Genomic DNA, 18,442 nt, shown 5'->3' with positions numbered 1-18,442 from the left:
CCAGCAAAAGAGCTGGGGTTCTCCAAGGTCTCTGAAGGGAATTAGCACAGAAATGAGAATTCTTCCTAACCTAAGACGGAAACGAGCCCTCGTTTGTCTCAAATAATCCTTCAATCTTTTCCCACATATCTTCTACCAGCGCGCTGTCCGTAAACATGGACTGTGGCATTGTCCACAATGGACTGGGTTTTGGTGTGTTTCAGAGTTCACGTGATCTGACAGAGTACAAGGTAGAATTTTGCTGCCACGCAAGCTTGGCACCCCACTGCCGGGAGTAGCCAGAAATCAATCCGTGACATAGCATGGACCGTAGAATAATATTCGGCCTCTCTCAGGTGTTCGTCCCTCCCCACGTCAACAAGTCCAAGTTGAGCCATCACTTGCCTAATACTTTTTGCTGCGCCAGATAAATCGTGCCGTGTGGTGCTTGATCGGTTCATAAGGAGATCTAAGATCGTATTAAAATCAACCCCCCATATGATGGGGGCGTCTCCTATCTTCACCAATATCTCACTCAGGTATAGAATCTCTCATCGTCTATGTTCGGGCCATAGGTGTTCACCAATATAACACTTTCGCCCTGATGCCACCCCTCTCACTAGAACACATCGGCCTTCAGGGTCCGTCTGTATCTCCTCTGCTTCAAAATGCAGCAATTGATGCATCATAGTTCGGACTCCCCTAGCTTGAGATGAGTAGGTTGTATAATATCTGTCGCCTCTACTTAAATGCAAACCCATCATGTATTGGTTTCTTATAGCATCACTATTTTGGGAGAGTGGTGATCCAGGTATGCTGTAACCTTCCTAGCTTTACTGGGATTGTTCAGGCCCCGAACTTTTGCCCCCAAATATCCGACCACCATTGCTGTATATAATTCTGTCAAAGGCTGTCCGAACCGGCACCACGCTTATGAGACTTCTCGCATCTCGTAGGATATGTTTCACCCTGAGTTGGGTCTTTCAGCTCTGGTGGTTCTCCCCAGTGAAGGCCTCACGGCACCAGACTCTTGTTGGGATTTCCTCATTGCTTCTGGATGCCTCCGCCAGAGTGTTGCATCGCCGGCTCTGCCGATCTGATTTATCATGACTTGCAGCTCGCCGAAGGTCCCCAAACTGAGCCAGTTGTTGCCCCGAGCTAGCAATCGCCTCCTCGTCGGTAGACATTTCGTATTGCAGGCACTCTATACGACATATTTTTGTTGGGGCAGGAGCTCCGATATAAGCCACCATTCCCATTACTGCTCAACAGCGCCCCTCCAATGTAACAATTCTAATAAGTTTAGGGTGCAGGGGAGGAATGATTGCCCTAACACGAAGCTGTAAATCAACATAAAGTGGAAGAGCCCAATTTGTGAGGCCTCCCGTACCCTGCACACCATTGGAGCCAAAAAAAGGCTAAATAAATGTCATGTATGCAGTATTGATACATAAGAGAATATAGCTTAAAGCGCTATATAAATTCAATAAACATAAACGTAATATTAGATAATCAATGGTCAGTTGGGTAACCAGTGTTCAGTTTGAAGTTTTGAAGTATGCTCAACGTGTTTTAGGGAACGACTACCCTTCTTCAGGAGCTGAACTGAAAACAATGAAGGGAGAAACATACCTTGTCTGTAATTCAATAAGATTTGAGGCCATAAATTGCCACCACAACAGTTAAGGTAAAACACACCAGCATGCCTTGGGTTCACAGAACAATATCATATCATATAACCCATAGGCAATCCCTAGTCTGCAGATCAATTTCTGGATACAAGAGAATAGATCGCCCATGCTCACATCTTCCATAGTAAAACATTTCATGAGCAGTCTTTTCCGCACTTATCCGCCACAAAAGAAACTACCTCTGCAGTAGAGCCTATGGTCCTAGGAGCACTAATGAGATCACCTTTCGGTCCAATGGCTACTGCGGACATAAAATGTGTCATGGAAGACAGCATTCCTTTTAGCAGTTACGTCATTCTGACGAGTATCTGAAATGCATGCTTTATCTGTCAAACCACTGTACCTTTTGAGACAGTCGTCCTGACACCAAATCCCACCTTCATCCCTAAAGTACTATCAGAATTCCACCTACAAGTGGAAGTAACACTACCAGCGTACTTCGCGAGACCTACTAGTCCAGCAAAACAATCACTACACTTGTTGGATCTTCAGAGAGTATTTAAGTTCTATACAGACAGGGCTAAAAATTTTCGGCGAACGTCGCAGCTGTTTGTAGCACCTACCAGGAGTCGACCCATTTCCAAGCAAGGAATCGCAACCTGGGTCTCCTCGACAATCACAACGGTGAATAAGCAAGCCAGTAGGCCCTCCTGCAAGGGTCCATTCAAGAGCATTCTACCAGAGCAGTGGGTTCATCTGCAGCATATGGGCTCGGATTCCCCCCGTCAGTCATTTGCTGTGTAGCAACCTGGGCAGTACTGCACACCTTTGTGAAGCACTACTGTATGGCAGGATCAGGGGAAGCAGAGGCAATGGTCGAAAGAGCTGTCCTACACTATAAGCTATGCCTTTCTCGCTTACCACCTCCAATTCAAGAATCCAAACTGCTGTGTACTAAAGCATGTGAATCCATGAAAGATCTCCATGCTGGAGAAGGAGTATGTTGCTTACCTGTAACTCCTGTTCTTCAGCATTGGTATCTTTCATGGATTTGCATCCGCCCACCAACCATTGTGGCATGTATTGACCCACTCTGTTATGCGGCATCACCCTGCCAGTTATGGTGAAAGAAACTGCAACAATGGCGGCAAAACCCTTCTGTGCGCCAAAAACCTACAAAAACCGTGTGCTTCAGCACATAAAAAGATATGCACAACCTGCCACCTATGGTGAATGTGTGGTGGAATGGAGCACACCCTGCAGAAATGTGCCAGTGGCCCCCATGACCAGCAACCAGGGTGCAGGGAGAGCAAGCAGCACTTTGCAAGTGAAACCCCAAAATGTGCATACAAATGACATTTGCGCTGTTGCGAAGAACTCCTAAATGCCTATACACAACACTTCTCCACACTCAAACAGAAGATTATAACAGAATCTTGTCTGCAGAAATGGAAGGATCAATGACGGAACTTCAGCCCAGGAAATGGAAGTGTGAACGGGGTCATAAATGGCCTCTGGAAGGAACAAACAAAGAGGGGGGATGCCCTGGACTGCACAGAGCCAAAAAGGGGCGGACCATCTGTTGCTAAACATGAATGAAGAACCAGTCTTAAAAGACTCCTAACTTGTCATCCAAAAGGGTGAAAAATATAAAAAGGACAGAGCTGTTAATTTAATTATTGGCTGCACGTGTGAAGAGGCGGTAGACTGTGTGACATGTTCTGGACAGGAATGGCAATATATGTGGTTTTATGCAAAATGTGTTAATGATAGAATTGTGAAAATGTACATGCATATCCCTACGTTAAAACACGCACATTTGTGGAAATTTGCATAAAATTTGGAAATTGTGTTCATAGCGAAAAGGGCAAAATTCTGTAAAGTTGAGACAAGATGCTACCGCTGCGGGGTTTTGAGGAATATCTGCCACATGGATTATGATATCTTTGTGTGATTTGTATAAAGGTGACCAATGTTGAAATGTACATTTAGTATCAAATCTGATTTTGAGCAGTGGCTAAAGGGATGTCTCTGAGGACTGTAAAGCAAATCATAAAATGTGACATCATCCGGCCTTGATCCAATCACTCAAATTGCAAGGCGGAGATGAAGTTTGGTCCAATCCCAGCTCACAGGGGCAAGCTTAGCTAAGCCGGCCCATACACCCCCTTTGTGATGTCATTTTAAAGGATAAATGGAGACAGCTGACAACACATAGGGACTCACAGATCCACTCACTTTCCTGAATCCGACGAAGCACTCTGATCCAGCATTCGACGTCCAGCCCTAAATATTCTTCCAGATGCCAAATCTCTTGCCAGCAATAGAGAACTATTGATTTCCAGCAAGGTCCAAATCCTAACATGTTTTCTCTCCACCCAGTAAAGTGGTGTGAGAAGGCCTTTTGAACCAGTGTCCTGAAATTCTCTGGCTTGCCACCACTAGTCTTGCCTGAGGAACTGGCAATCCAGCTGACTCAAATACCCACAGACTAGGAGGGCAGATCATGTGCAAATCCGGCGACCATCCTGGCTGGTCCAGTACCGTGCCTGATGTGCTGTCTTTCCTAGACCAGACTCAATCCAATGACCAAAGCCGACGGCCCCATTTAAAAACATATCCTGTGAGTATTAGTAGGAAGAACTGTGGCCCATAGTATATTTGCATTGTCTTATCCCTACCTCAAACCCATCCTTCCCTTCAGAACCAGTATTGTTAGAACTATCTCTGCGCTGACCCTTTTCTTATCTGAAGAAGTCGAGTTTCCTTAGCAGGCGGGTTGCGCTGATCGCGTGACTGTAAGATTCCTGTGTTGTATTCGCTTTTTCATAGTCCTCTTGTGTAAGCAAACCCATTTGTCATTTTCAAAAGTGCATTTCTGTTTTCCATTCACCCGCCTATCTCACAAAAACAACCTTTACTAAAACCTCTAACTCCCTCAGTTTTCATGATAGAAACGAAATTTCAACTCCTACTTGTACCTATCATCCATAGAACCCAAGAACGATTCTCCCATTATCGCGCATCTCGCGCAAGGAAAAGTTTTCCACGGTTTTAAAATCTGAAAGGTTTACACGTGTAAAATAGCTTTAAACTGCTTCCGACTTGGACCTTAAGATTTCAAATGTTTCCTGCGGACTAAATCATTGTTTGTGATTGTTTGCACCTATTCAAAGTGGCTCCCATAGGAATTTATAACCATTTAAGTATTTTTGACCATATTTAGTGTTTGCCCAGTTTATTCTAAAGATCATTTTAAAGTCAATTCCGTTTTTTTCTTGTGTTTGAAAGGGTAAGTGTGACTGATATTCTGTTTCATTTGTGCTATTCCTGAATACCTGCTGTCTCCTCCTATCTCTTTACATTGCCTATTGGGGGTTGAGGGGTGTTGCAGGGGAAACCTCTAACCATAGTGCTATCTGATCTGAACCAACACAAAAGTATTATTTTCTGTGCTGCGTTTGTTTTGCTCCTTACTTATTCCTAGTGTATTAAAGATATTCTTCAGTGTTCTGTCACCCCATTGGTGATTGTCTATCTATTAAAACATATTGTGATTTAATTTTCAATACATTAATATTTACCTTTGCAAACTAGCCTGATTCCCTGTTCAGTGTGACCGGCGGGGTCTCAGGAGAAGGGTGTGATATGAGGGGTATATTGTTCAGAATATTGAATTTATAAACAAAAATAAATAAGGGTTTCATTTGTGCACTACACACTGGGCTTTGACTTGGGTGTGTGCCGGATTGAAATCACTTATACCACCCCGTAAAGTTTAAGCCTATAATGAGCAAACTCTCATCTCTCTGGGTTTAGATTCTGAAGATGGGCTCCTCAGTGGGGCTAGATACTAGACGTCCTGTTGTCTGGGGAAGAATACACCCAAAAGGACAATGATGTGCTACTAAAGTGAGCCTAAAAAGCTTTATTATAAGCTATAATATTAAGGTTAACAAGGATTCCCAGCCTGTCAGCTGGGAATATTCAAAGCATGTGAATCATTGAAAGATACCAATGCTGGAGAATAGGAGTTACAGGTAAGCAGCATACTCCTTATTAGATGCATAGGGGAGTTGCACAGGGGAATTGAAAGTCCAATCAACTAGGCCTGGTATTTGTTACTTTGTCTGTGATGCCCGGTGGCTGTGTGCAAGTGAAGAATGAAGGACAAAGAGGAAACATGCACAGTTCTTTTACAGACGCTTTTGAATCCTCCTCATCCCACCTCTACATAGCAAGTGGATGAAGGGGTTGCACAAAAAGGATTTGCACATATGCTCAAAGAAGGAGGCTAAGAAAGCCTCATGGGCGGATATGTCTGCTAAAAGGAAACACGTGTTCACACACCTACTTCCTATTCCACGTTTTCCCTTGCCCCCCCCCCCCCTCTCACTTGCAGAAAACTCCCAGGAAGAGGGTGAACCCAGTGAAAAGGGTCTACATAAGGAAGTCATTGGCCGGCATTTCTGCCTTGTGGCATTCAATATGGGTATCGATAACCAAAGCACTGTCCAAGTGAACTTTTCACTAGGCTCATTTGTCCAAAGCAGCAACACTGGCAACAATTGAATTTCCCAACAGCAAATCGAGTTCTTGCATATAGTTATAGCAGAAGCAGTACTCCTATTCCAGGGAGGAAATGGATTTAAAGAATGTTACCTACTGCGAGAGAGCCAGAAATTGTACAATTGCAGATTTACTTTGCTGGCACTGCACTGAATTCCCCATCCCTGTCTCTGCAGCTACCCGGAGATCCTGTCTGGTTACCACAGTAACTTTATTACCTTATTCCCAGTATGCAAATGTATCCCTATACATTCTAGGTTCATTCAACCTCTGACGGTCCAGATGTTTTGGATTACAACCCCCAACCGACTTAATGGTGATGGATTATGCAAATTGTAGTGGACACCTAGAGAGTTACAGGTTAATTACCGCTGCTCCAGAATGTGACCACAAAAGTGATGGGTGGAAGGTTTTGAATGAATTTGTACCACTTGCATTGCTCTGGGCAACCTTCCAAACCAACGTTTTTTAGCCCGTCTGCGCCATTGCAAAAGGGGTCCACTCATATATGCAAATCAGCCAGGTACTGCCACCAATGGTAGCAGCCCAGTCCAAACTGCTAGGCCAGGTCCCTTCTGCACGGAAACACAAGCAACCCCGAACATGTTTCGGCCTTGTTGGACCTCAGTGTGGTGCAGCTTGGTTCCCTATGGCGCAGCAAGCAAGGGACCCACGTCTGGGCATACCCTCTCTCACATAGTGAGACAAACTGTGACCACAAAAGTGATGGGTGGAAGGTTTTGAATGAATCTGTACCACTGGCATTGCTCTGGGCAACCTTCCACACCACTGTTTTTTTTAGCCCGTCTGCGGCATTGCAAAAGGAGTCCAGCCATATGCAAATCAGTCAGATACTGCCACCAATGGTGCAGATGGGCTAAAAAAAAAACGGTGGTGTGGAAGGTTGCCCAGAGCAATGCCAGTGGTACAGATTCATTCAAAACCTTCCACCCATCACCTTTGTGGTCACGCTGCTACAGAATGCCGTAAGCTGCTTCAACGTGGGCAAAAACGCCTCGTTTCCGTTATTTGCTGGTTGCAAACCGAAGTGTGAACTCTTTTTCCAACAGCTCCTTCTTAAGCAAGGTATATGCAGACCCCCCACATCTGAATTCTGATGGTCTAGTTTACTGCATCTGGACTAAGAAATGTTGACCGTTATCATGAGATGTGTAGTTTCAAATACTTGCTCCCACTGTGGATGCAGGTTGCAAGCATCCCTCCATTGCAGAAACCCGAACCACTCCTTTCATTCTAATTTTATATAATCTGCCCCTCAAAGACCAATAGTTACGCAAACTATATAGGGTTAATATGCAAGGGGATGGACTTTTGCATGTTTTTGGAAGACACAATCTGTGCAAACAAAACCCAGTTGCTGCCTTTGTCGGTCCCATCAAGCTGTTTTCTAAATACAGTTCATGGAGTTATATTTTTGTGAATAGCAGAACAATTTAAGTCTATTTCTCAATATACACCTTTCCGTTGACCAAAAATGCAGATGCACTTACTCTGTACTTGAGCAAAGCTTCCATTATCGACAGGCTAATTTGGCCACCCGTACCTCCTTAGAGAGGTTTCTCCTTCATGACAAATGATTCACCATTGCCCAGCCAGTTATCCGCATTATGTCTCTTGTCTGATTTGTAATTTTCATTGCAATAAATAAAGGGTTGTTCTCTATAGCAAAAATCAATTTGAGAAGATTTCAGATTATTCGTATATGTATAATAGACTGAAGAATGTTTTTTGTATTAGTAAAAAATGAGCAGTATTTTAAGAAAAACTTGGTTTTCCTGGTTTCGTGTGTGGTGAAAGCAAATGGACTGGCAAAATGTACGTAATTTTAGTTCAACAACATTTGTACAACTTAATATATGTCCACCTGTTGCCTCCAGAATGCAAATAAAGGCTTCATGAACATTTTAAATTAGAAATATTATATTGCAAACTAGATCCAGCTAATGTAGTTGCAAAGTTGGTGTTTAAGATCTCAACTTGGCATGTGCTAGCAGTGTTCTTTCTTCTCCCTGAAGACAGTGTGCCTTACAAGCATTGAATGATGTCCAGCGATACCTCTGTGAAGAAGGAGGACACGTGGCAGTAAGTTTTGCCTTTTTCCATGTTGATCTTAAATATTCCGTCCTGCATTCATTTAGTCATTGAGCTGTTTGTCAGACCAACATGAATTTGCCGTTAAGTTTTCTTTTTCTAATTGAGAAAATGTCTATCTTTGGATGTAAATCAATTTGATTGCATTAGTCTTGACGTATGTGTGAAGGTAATGATTGTTCCTCCTCACTGCACTTGAAGATATCATGCACCACATCTGCAGCTTGTAGCCTAGACCACCCTGATTTGCTTGACCTAAACCGCCTCCACGCTTCTCTTTACTCTCCAAGCCAACTGGTCACATACATTCATACAGTGCAACATTTGCAAGTGCCCAAACACTGCTTTATACACCTTCTGAAAGGCAAAGAGTTCATTTTGCATAGGTATGCGAGTACTTCACTTGCTGACCTTGGAGTTCAAAAATACAGCTGGTTGGTGCAAGCTGATCCAGCTAAAAGCATTCCCAGCAGTTTCGATCCCTGCATCGTATTCAGATGTAGGGTGTGTGGATCCTAAAACCCTGTGTTAAATGCTGTAATCGAGGACTGCTTGGATGTGCTTGAGCTGAGGCTTTGTAAAACTACCAATGTGCCTGGTTGGTCTTCACGAGTTGATATCTGGATTATCAACAGGCATGTTAGTCCTCCTTTGCAGCGAATAATGAATTTAAACCAGCATCAGTTAGAGCGGGGGTTACAACCTTGGGCTGCCAGATATTTTGGACTATGTCTTCCAAGATCCCTGACTGTTCACTGCTGGCTAGGGCTGATGGGAGTTGTAGTCCAAAACATCTGGAGAGCCGAAGGTTGCATACACCTCTAATAGAGCCCGCCTGTGATATCAATAATAACAATGTCGCCAACATAGATTGGGAATAAATAATACCTTCACGAGCCAAGCCATGTTAGTATTCTGGTGATCTTTTTTGGCAGCATTAAGAGATTACTGTAGGAAGAAATGTCTTAACTGATTTGCATAACTAATAGTGTTGAAGCTGTAATAAATGTAGTAGGGTGCCACAATGTCTCTGTGGGACGAGGGCACCGCTTTGCAATAAAGTGTTCATTTAACCCACAAATGCATTCTGGGATTGTTGTCTTATCTTTAATTGGACATTGGCACTCATACCAATTATTTTTTTTTTTTAAATTAAAGTTGAGGACTGGGAACGGGGTGTCCTGGTTACAAATCGGTGTTGTGAAGCGGATTACACAACTATACTAGAGTGTATAGTATGCAGGATCTATACATTGCAATGAAAGCCAAAATATATATAAATGCACTGGTCGTAGGCAACCACACGCTGGGTTCACCTTAGGTATGCATGTGTGTGTACATGTCCATATTCGTTTCACCCTCGCCCCATTGCCCAAAGACTGGTTTATCCACCACCACTCCACCCCCCCTCCTACACCCTCATCCAGTCAGGGCTGCTTGGGACTAGAGGTCTTCCTTGGGTGTTAATTATGGAGGCAACATGCTGTGTGCAGGTCACAAGTGGGCCAATTGTCGATTTCTTTATTTATTCTTATGCGATACTGGGAAGAGATACCGATTTCCAGCAGCTACAATGGCCCCCAGTATCGATCCACAGGAAAGGGTTTGAGAATCACGATAGGTGGGGAGGCAGCTTGCATTTAGTATCCAAGGCAGCGCCTATGCACTTGCACTTATGACTTAAGGTTTCCACAATCTTAAAGCACCCAAGTAACTTGATTCACTCTGGTCAGCAGAGAGCTCCACCCGAAATGAGTTCTCTGGTAACTCTTGAGTTCTTGCAGAGATGTAAAAAAAAAAAACCACTGATGCTATTTGCATGACATGAACGCTCTGAGGACACCTTTGAGTGACCTGGCAGTGTGAAAGGTCTGTAAAGTTTAGGTCTTTGCAATCGCCTGCCTCCTGTATGTTTGAGGCGACGCCTGAGCATCTGGGAGTTTGGTGACTAGGGCTGCCGAGCAATTGTACCAGCACAGGCCTTTGGAAGGCCCAACATTGTTATACAGTAAGAGCGATGTGCAGTCTCTTCCGGGGTGGTTTTAATCTCTGCCCGACTATGGTTTGTGGATAGAGGTATGCGCGTTTGTGTGATGATGGATCAGTGCTGTGCAGTGGATGTTATTGCCCCAGTATGATTTGGCCAAAGTCCCCTATTTTGGGGAGGTGTGCAGTCCTTCCCTTGCATGCCGGTCTGTTTGGTATGGATTGTGTGTGTAGCATCATCTGTGAAGGTCAAATACAAAACGTTCTCAACTTTAGTAGAAACCTGCAGAAATGGTCAATATAACGCGTCAAACAAAAAGCTTTTAAAGATGCTCAGGGCCCCACGTGGCCCGAGTTCCCTTGCTCCTTTTTCTAGTTCTACCCCTCTTTTACCTTCCACCCCGTCGTCCCCTCTGACCTCAGCAGACCGTTCATTTTGTTCACTTTTTCGCACGTGTACATGCGCCAGCAGTCCGTCCCACACAGTTGGCAACCATGATTCTCCCACCAGTTTACAGGGTCACGACAGTAGATTCATTAAAGTAAATGCAATCTATATATTTAGTGTCTGCTGTGGTTAAGGTGGGTTTCCCATAATAACCGTTTTTGTGCAGCAAATAACTTTGGCACCTTAAGTCAAACCGGCACACAACTTTGCAAACAAAATAATGACCAAGCTATGAATTATTTTGCAAACTTTCGTGTGATTTCGTCAAGGGGGGCAAAGTTGTAAGGGGGGGGGGCGTGTCCCAAACTCTTTGAAATTCTGATAGACTTGAATGGGAAAGCAATGTTGCTCCCGACTTCAGCCGAACTGCTGGACTGATTTGCACCAAACTTGTGCGAGGATTGGTGACCTGGTCCCAAAGGGTTTGCTTCTGCAAATTTGGTGTACATTGTTCCAGTATGTTTTTATTTTTTTTTTGTTTTTAATTCCCTAAAAGTAAGTAAATACAAATTGATGACGTCTCGATAGCGAACTCACTTTCTGATTCTGTGTCCTTGAATGCCTCTTGGCCAATCGAGGAACTCTGGGACGTTCATAAAATTAAAAAAACAAATTTGCCAGTTATGTTAAGCCATGCACTGCTCAAACTAACAACCAAGATATCAAAGATGACATCATATTAACGTAGGCAAAGACTGCAACATGGACCACAAGGAGAGTATCCTTGATCTGATGATTTGGCTAGTAAAACTTTAAATATAAGCCTATTACAATCTTGAGTAACCTAAAACAATTTGCATCATTAGCGGGAAAGTGGAGAGTGATTACAGGGAGATTCTACAATGGTTATTCTCTGGTTACCCTTGAGTTAACTACAAAGCCTGTTCAGCAACCAGTTAACTTTCATTCAAAACTAGGCCGCAACAAATCATATTTTGCCAAATTTGAATTCTTGAAGTAGTTCTCTAGATGCAAGAGTGACATTTTTTTAGACCTTGTGGCAGCACAAGTGGTGCAGTGGACCATGGAGGGGTGAGGGGGACTGAGGTCGGGGTGGAATAGTCCACCCCCCTGTACTGTGGACTGAATGTATTGTGAGCAAATCAAGCCTCGGTTTTATTATATTAGACCTTAGCCTACGTTGCTTTATGGAATGTAATCGAATGAACAGGACTTCTATAATTGTCCTTAAACGAAAATATGTTGCAGCTTGTTCTGTGTCAACCTCCTACAAAACGTTACTCAATCACTTCACTTGTTTATGGTGCATAGAAACGTTCTAGGTAACTAATGAATTCCTTTCTTGTGGGTGCGAATCTCCAGGCTGTTACCCCTTATGCCACTCGTTTGAAGTTCCAGCCCGCATCTCCTGATTGCACCTTCAACCACATAAAACCAGCAACTGCTGCCTTGAAGCTCCATACACCCTCCTCAGTACATCGTTCAACTAACAGCGTGTTGATTTTTAAGTTTAGGGTATAAGGTGCCGCTGTAAACTATGCCTATGAATCAAAAAACGATTGTCCTAGGAAGAACAGATGGGAGTGACCAGATATGAGGAGCGACGTGACACACAGCCTATTGTGGTTGTTTGGTTATTTACCCACCCATTGACCGCCTATGGCCATGCTTGACCCTATGGCCATTCCCTCCCACTATTAACCCATCCCAAAACACATATCCCTGGCATCTGAGTCTAGCTCTGCTTTCCTAGCAGTTTTTTTTAAAGCTTATGGCTTATTTGCAGCTGAAAACTAGCACCTGATATGATAAAACTGTTTTAACCAAGGGTACCATCAACAACTTGATTTATAAGCAGAATGTATACCTTTACATTTGTCCTTGGAATGCATTCTCCTTAAAAACCAGCATTGGCAGAGCCAATTGTTTTGTATCTTGTATAGGGATTGTGCATTTTGATAGGCACTGCCCCACTAGGCCCAGATACTCGTAGCATTTCCCAGCTGTTATCATTTTATGGCCAGGTAGCCCCATTAGGGAAGTGCAGATAGCATGCCTACACACAAGCCCAACCGGTTGGATTTGTCAATGGGTGTTTAAATCTTGTTCCCATTTTTTTTTTTGGTGCTATTTGATGGGGTTTATATGCTATTACTCTTATGGATTGTACAAGGTAAAGTGTACTTTATTGTGGAACAATGTATTTGAGCAGTTTATATTATTTTTGTTACATAGCTGCTGTTGCAGATGGTTTCTTTTGTGATATAATTATAATGTATAGTTTGAAGCTTATTTTATAGTATAGTTTGAAGTATAATCTTGTTTTGGGCCAGTGAATGAACACTTTCTGAAATTATATTTTTTCCATTTGTATTTTCTAAACTGTTATTTTAATGTGCAGGTTTTTGATGCAACAAATACTACCCGAGAAAGGAGAGAGACCATTCTGAAATTTGCTGATCAGCATGGGTTCAAGGTGAGACAAATATAAAAGTACTGCTGAGTAAAACCGGTCTCCTTTTTGAATGAAATGTGCTCCGGATCTTTAACTTGCCAATTCTGAAACTACTAAAATGCACAAGTTTGGTTCTAATTTTAATAGTTTAAAGGGACGCGGTTATAAATTTATCTCACAGTTTTAAGTATTTTTCCTTTCTTAATCTTCGGGATCAAGATAAGTGGTCTATCAGTCTATTGTACTCTTACAAATGAGTCGGTGCTACCAAGAAAGAAGTGGGGGGGTAACGGGTACCCATGTTTCAGGCCTTTATTCCACCTGCACTGCTCACTCAGGTGATGTGTTTAAATCAGTTGCGTGAGCAGCTCCTTCCACAAAGAGTAATGTTGCTGCACCTAAGATCGCTTGGATTGCAAGAAAAATGCCCAAACTATTTTTACAGACTGAAAAAATTCTTGCTGTCCAACGTCCCGAAAGATGGTGCAAAATAATTTTTCTGCAAATACTTATCTGTAGGACTGCTTACTCTGTTTAAATAGAGAGCTAGTCGGCCTAGACTATTGTGTAAAACAGTAGAAAACTGTGTTTTGTGTATATTGTATTTCGACAAGAGCCCCCGAGGGTTTGAAATTAAGATTCAATGAGCAGGAGCTAAAGCCAGCGCCTGGGTGTCGGGCATCACCCTGTAGGTAGCAGCTATCGCCGGGGAACCGGGAGCGAGTACCCACTGCAGAGAATAGAACGTTCACATGAGATACTCCCTTTTTGGCCATTATGTATGATTCTTTGTGTTCAAATGTGTCCCAACTCTTCTTAATTGGCATTCTCACATGATCAAGTAAATATCGTGTATGCATGTTTGTAAGGCTCCAATTGCTGGAGAGTCAAAAGTAGATCCTGGTAGCTGTTAGCCGTTGGTTTCAAGCTAGCCAGGCTGTCCTAGGCTAGAAGCAGGAGCTAAATAACTACCAGCACACCTCAATTTCGAACCCTGCACCCTATACAGTTGAGCAAAACTGTTACTTATCTGGATTACTGAAAGAGAAGCACAAACATACCTGCAATCTGCACATGGTTTGAGGGAAATATGTCTCTTGTCAGGGTCGTTAATGTTCTGAAGCGCCTATGATTTCTGCCACACAACAGAAAATGTACGTTTTTTTTGCTGAAGGAACAGTTGCGATAAAATGCCTCTACTTTTTTAAAAATGGGTGCCTGTCCGTTCTTTGTCCCAGACTGGAATGTGCATTGGAATCGGCATGAGGAGTGGCTCAACATCTAAAGTGTGTACCTGTTGCAGCATTGTCCAGTTAATGAACCTGGTTCTTTTTGAGTTCCCAAATCATTCCAAAGCCTCCATTCCCTCCCCTAAGGCTACAAACCACAAAGCTGGTGGCCCTTGCTTATGTTGAAGGTAGCATTGCATTCTTTGTATGTTCTCACAACAGTACTGTAGCTGAGAGGAGAAAACCATCATTAGTAAATAACATTCCACCAGAGCAGAGGCAGGGGAAGTGCCCTGATGGATAATGTCCAGTAAGTTAGACCTACTGCATTTATCCAGTCGCTCCAGATGTTACAAAATGGCCAAATAACATTTCAGGGACATGTAGGATTGTGTAACCGGACTTCGGCAGTTTCAGCACCCCGCCTAACTGTAGAATCGGTTGATATTTTACCACATTCAGACCTGTCTTCAATAATGTTTAACTGGATGGCCCTCTTCTGTAATCAAATGTGCCAATTCTCATTGGGTGTTAATGTAGGAGTAGCCTGAACACATGGCTTTTTCAGGTGAGGGTGCACAAGAGAGTGCTTGAGGAGTGGAGGATCAGATTCAGTGGCAAAGGAGTGATGGTAGAAATCAGCCAAGGCTGGAGCAATGGAGACTATATTGTCTTTGCTGGTTCTAGAGGAGCAGGGGAAGCCCCTGTTTGGGTGAGGCTTTCATAGAACAGACTTGTTTAATAACCTCATCAGGTGATATGGGAGAGGAGGAGGAGAGTATAAGGGAAGGGGAGAGGGAGGCCTGAGAGCAGGAGAGGGAGAAGGGAGTGGTGCATAGGAGAGTGAGGACAGGATGTCCTGAATTTTAGTAATGTAGTGGGAGGACTGTGCAGTGCAGAGGGCCAAATAAGGCTTTTCTGCTCTGCATTTGCATTTCAGAGAGTCCAGGTTGGGTTCATACCAGATGTTGCACTTGGAGATGGGCTTCATGCGGATACTCATGACTGGGGCAAGGATGTCAAGAGCTTTGGAGATGGAGAGTTGAAGGTTAGTGAGAGCTGTCAGTGAGAGTCAGAGGCAGGAAGGGGAATGAATGTGGCGGCAAAGGCAATATGATTTGATTACCTGCCTAATGCTTGTTCAATACCTATACACAAGCCCAAACAGCTGGCTCTGATAGATTGTTTTAAACAGCACTTCAATGCAAGACAGATGTGATAACACACATACAACTTATACAATAACTGGCTGTAGACAAACCTGAAGAGACTTTTATTACACCAACAGTTACAGAGGCAATAGTCATTAACACTCGAAAGAATGCTTTGTAGAAAGACTGGCAGGCCTGTATAGCACAAACATTGATATTTCATTGTGATGGAGCTAGTTCAGATTTTTGAAGAGGGGTTTTGGCAGGAAGGGAAGGTAGTGGGTGGGAATGACATGGTAATTAACCTAGGCATGGGTAGTCAATCGTTGGGTAAATGACAGAAACTACTATAAATTATGCCCCTCATCACATCCCTCTGAACTGTGTTCCAGTGCAATATTTCTCTGTGGAGTGCCAAGAGGATACTTGGTATTCCCCTTCTCTCTGCTCCTGTGACTTTTTAGTCACAGACAACCTTCTAGTTATGGATGGTGGCAGTGGACGTGTTCTACCGACTATTGTGCTATTTTCTACCGCAGACTTTATTCACAGTCCTGGTTGTGCACAATAGGGGCACTGAAGTACCAACTTGTGGGCTACTTTCATTATTCGCCATTTGTAGCCTTGTTGTCTTTTGTTAGCCCTTCTACCATTCTGGGAGGGTTAGGTCTGTGTTTATTTTTGCCTTTGACGGGAACCCTTGGGTGTCCGCACCTAGGCTCCAGTGTGTGGGCAGGCATGAAGTTGGGGAGGAGTTTTTCACTCCACTGCTCTTTGTCTGCCTGAGTGCCTAAATGGAACCAGCTCCCTCTGGTGGTCCGGTTGTCCTGATTGGACAGCCACCCGCCGCTTTCTGTAAACTTCTGTGAGAGATTGCAGAGGAGTGTGTGCTGAGCCTGAATAAATGGTGATGTTCCTGAGGTCAAAGTCAGGTCCACGACAGGAAACTGAATTATCCGAAGAAGACAACAACCAGAGATGCCTTCAGAACCTTTGCAACACAGTGAAGCGACGCAGGAACTCTGAAGAGGACTCCTCCTTTCTTTGACTGGTGGGATAAACCAGCCCTAAGACAAGCTACAGTCTGGGCCATCTCCCGAGCTGCTAAGGTGTTCCAGAGCTGCAGACCGCAAATACTAGGAGACCTTCGACCCAATCGTAGTGCATCGTATTGTCAAGACCGAAACCGTCCAAGGCTTTGCTGAGCTCCAGGAGAACCTCCAGAGACACAATCCTACTCATCTAGCTCCCCTCACCAGAGTGCAGGACTCCATGAATCGAAGAAGTTTCACCAGTAAAATCAAGTCTTTTGGTGGTTCTGCAGAAAAGGAGCCAAAACCACTGACTGACTGGAGAAAGACCAAGGAATCCAGAAGGTCGGGTCCAGTGCTGCCACATCGAGGAGAATTCGGCTACAAAAATGTCTTCAAACCAAAGGTACTTTGGGGGAAAATGGATTGCCTACCTTTAACACGAAAAGTCGCTCCAGAGCATTGGAGTGCAAGTAGAGGTATCCAGGGTATCCCCCCTCGTTCCCTCCGACCCAAGCTGCTGCTTGTGTCCCTTTAGCGAGTCCTTTGACAGGTTCTTCGTTGTGTTAATCTACCAGCATCTTTAAGACCAGAGACTAGAAAGTATCCACAGGAACGTTTTCTATTCTGCTGCTTCGCAAGACTTTGAGCCTCTCTGAACTGCATTTTAGCTTGGGTTGCCAATTGGACCTTAAAAACCTTAGTGATCAAAGAAACTTCTTCTAAAACCTTAGGCTCTGCTACTGTTGACTAACCAACTGTTTTCCTTCCAAAAAGACTATTACTTATGTGGTTTTGCTAACTAAATACAATTATTGTATATCTTTGTGGGTGCACCAGATTACCGATAATGTCTAAAAGCTGTAACAATTGTTACTGCAAGCAATTACAAACTAAGGAGTGACTTAAAAGTATCTACAGTATTCTTATGAGTTTTGGTTTAATGTACTATATTTAAAAGTATATCTTGTGTGCATATAAATGTAGATTTGTGTATGTGTTTCTTTGAGCTACATTGCTCACTATGTTGTGTACTTACCTACAGCTCACATCTTCCTCTTATGATAAGCCCGACTGCTCTGCCACTCTACCAAGGTTCCATGAGTAGTACAGACTGGTACTAAGAGTTGGGATCTACAAACCATTGGGATAGTAAAGTGGACTTTAGGAAACCTCCCCAAACAAGCCTTTCTTACCATTGTTTGCATTCAGTCTTGGCACTGCCACCTATGTGGGTAGCCCTAGCAATTTGATAAGACCACCGGGTCTAAAAATGCGTCTAGGGGCTTGTGTTCCAGTGCAGTGGGGACATGGCCAAGCAGCTGAGATTAAATTGCACTTTTTGGTGGCAGACCCAAGCCTTCCTTGCCAGTGGCTTGTCCCCTATTTAATGACAGATATACTAAAGTATTATGGCATGTGAGGCTGCCCAGAGCAAAGATAGTGGTAATGTTTAAGTCAAAGCCTTGCACCGGTCACTTTTTGATCTTGCTGCAACCTCCAGAATTGTATAAATGAGTAACAATATAATACAGGTTATAAGAACCCCCCAAAAGTTCACCCATCTGGGGGGGGACCCTATCTCTACTGTCTGGAGTCAACGGAATATATGTATACAAAAAGAAGGGATAGGGACTAACAAATGTCAACACTTTCAGTGACTATCTCGTGTTATTTCCTACTGCTCAGTCCTGAAAAAATTGACTTAGTAGCCGAGACCTAAATATCTCGTATTCAATTGTATTGCTGTTTCATATCAAAATTCAACGTAGTACAAATCTAAAACATTTCTATAAAAAGCATTAATCTAAGAACACTCACAAGATTATTATCAAATACAAAGATCAGAACCTATGATACATATACACATTACTCAAACCCCCGAGAAAA

General features: G+C 43.4%; 1 protein-coding gene across 5 annotated transcripts in view; it reads left to right on the top strand.

Annotated features, from left to right (window-relative positions):
* The window catches only part of PFKFB4 (6-phosphofructo-2-kinase/fructose-2,6-biphosphatase 4), a 632,962-nt gene that overhangs the window by 363,912 nt on the left and 250,608 nt on the right, over window positions 1–18,442 (top strand). For all 5 annotated transcript variants that reach the window (XM_069643565.1, XM_069643564.1, XM_069643563.1 and 2 more), the window contains 2 exons: window positions 8,216–8,282; window positions 13,088–13,162. In XM_069643565.1, coding sequence (XP_069499666.1) covers window positions 8,216–8,282; window positions 13,088–13,162 — 142 coding nt within the window. The remainder of the gene's footprint in view (window positions 1–8,215; window positions 8,283–13,087; window positions 13,163–18,442) is intronic.

The sequence above is a fragment of the Ambystoma mexicanum genome, chromosome 2p (assembly GCF_040938575.1).
Source record: "Ambystoma mexicanum isolate Mex_15411 chromosome 2p, UKY_AmexF1_1, whole genome shotgun sequence".
Taxonomy (NCBI): Eukaryota; Metazoa; Chordata; class Amphibia; order Caudata; family Ambystomatidae; genus Ambystoma; species Ambystoma mexicanum.
Note: the sequence above shows the minus strand (reverse complement) of the source record. Positions and strands in the feature narration are given on the sequence as shown.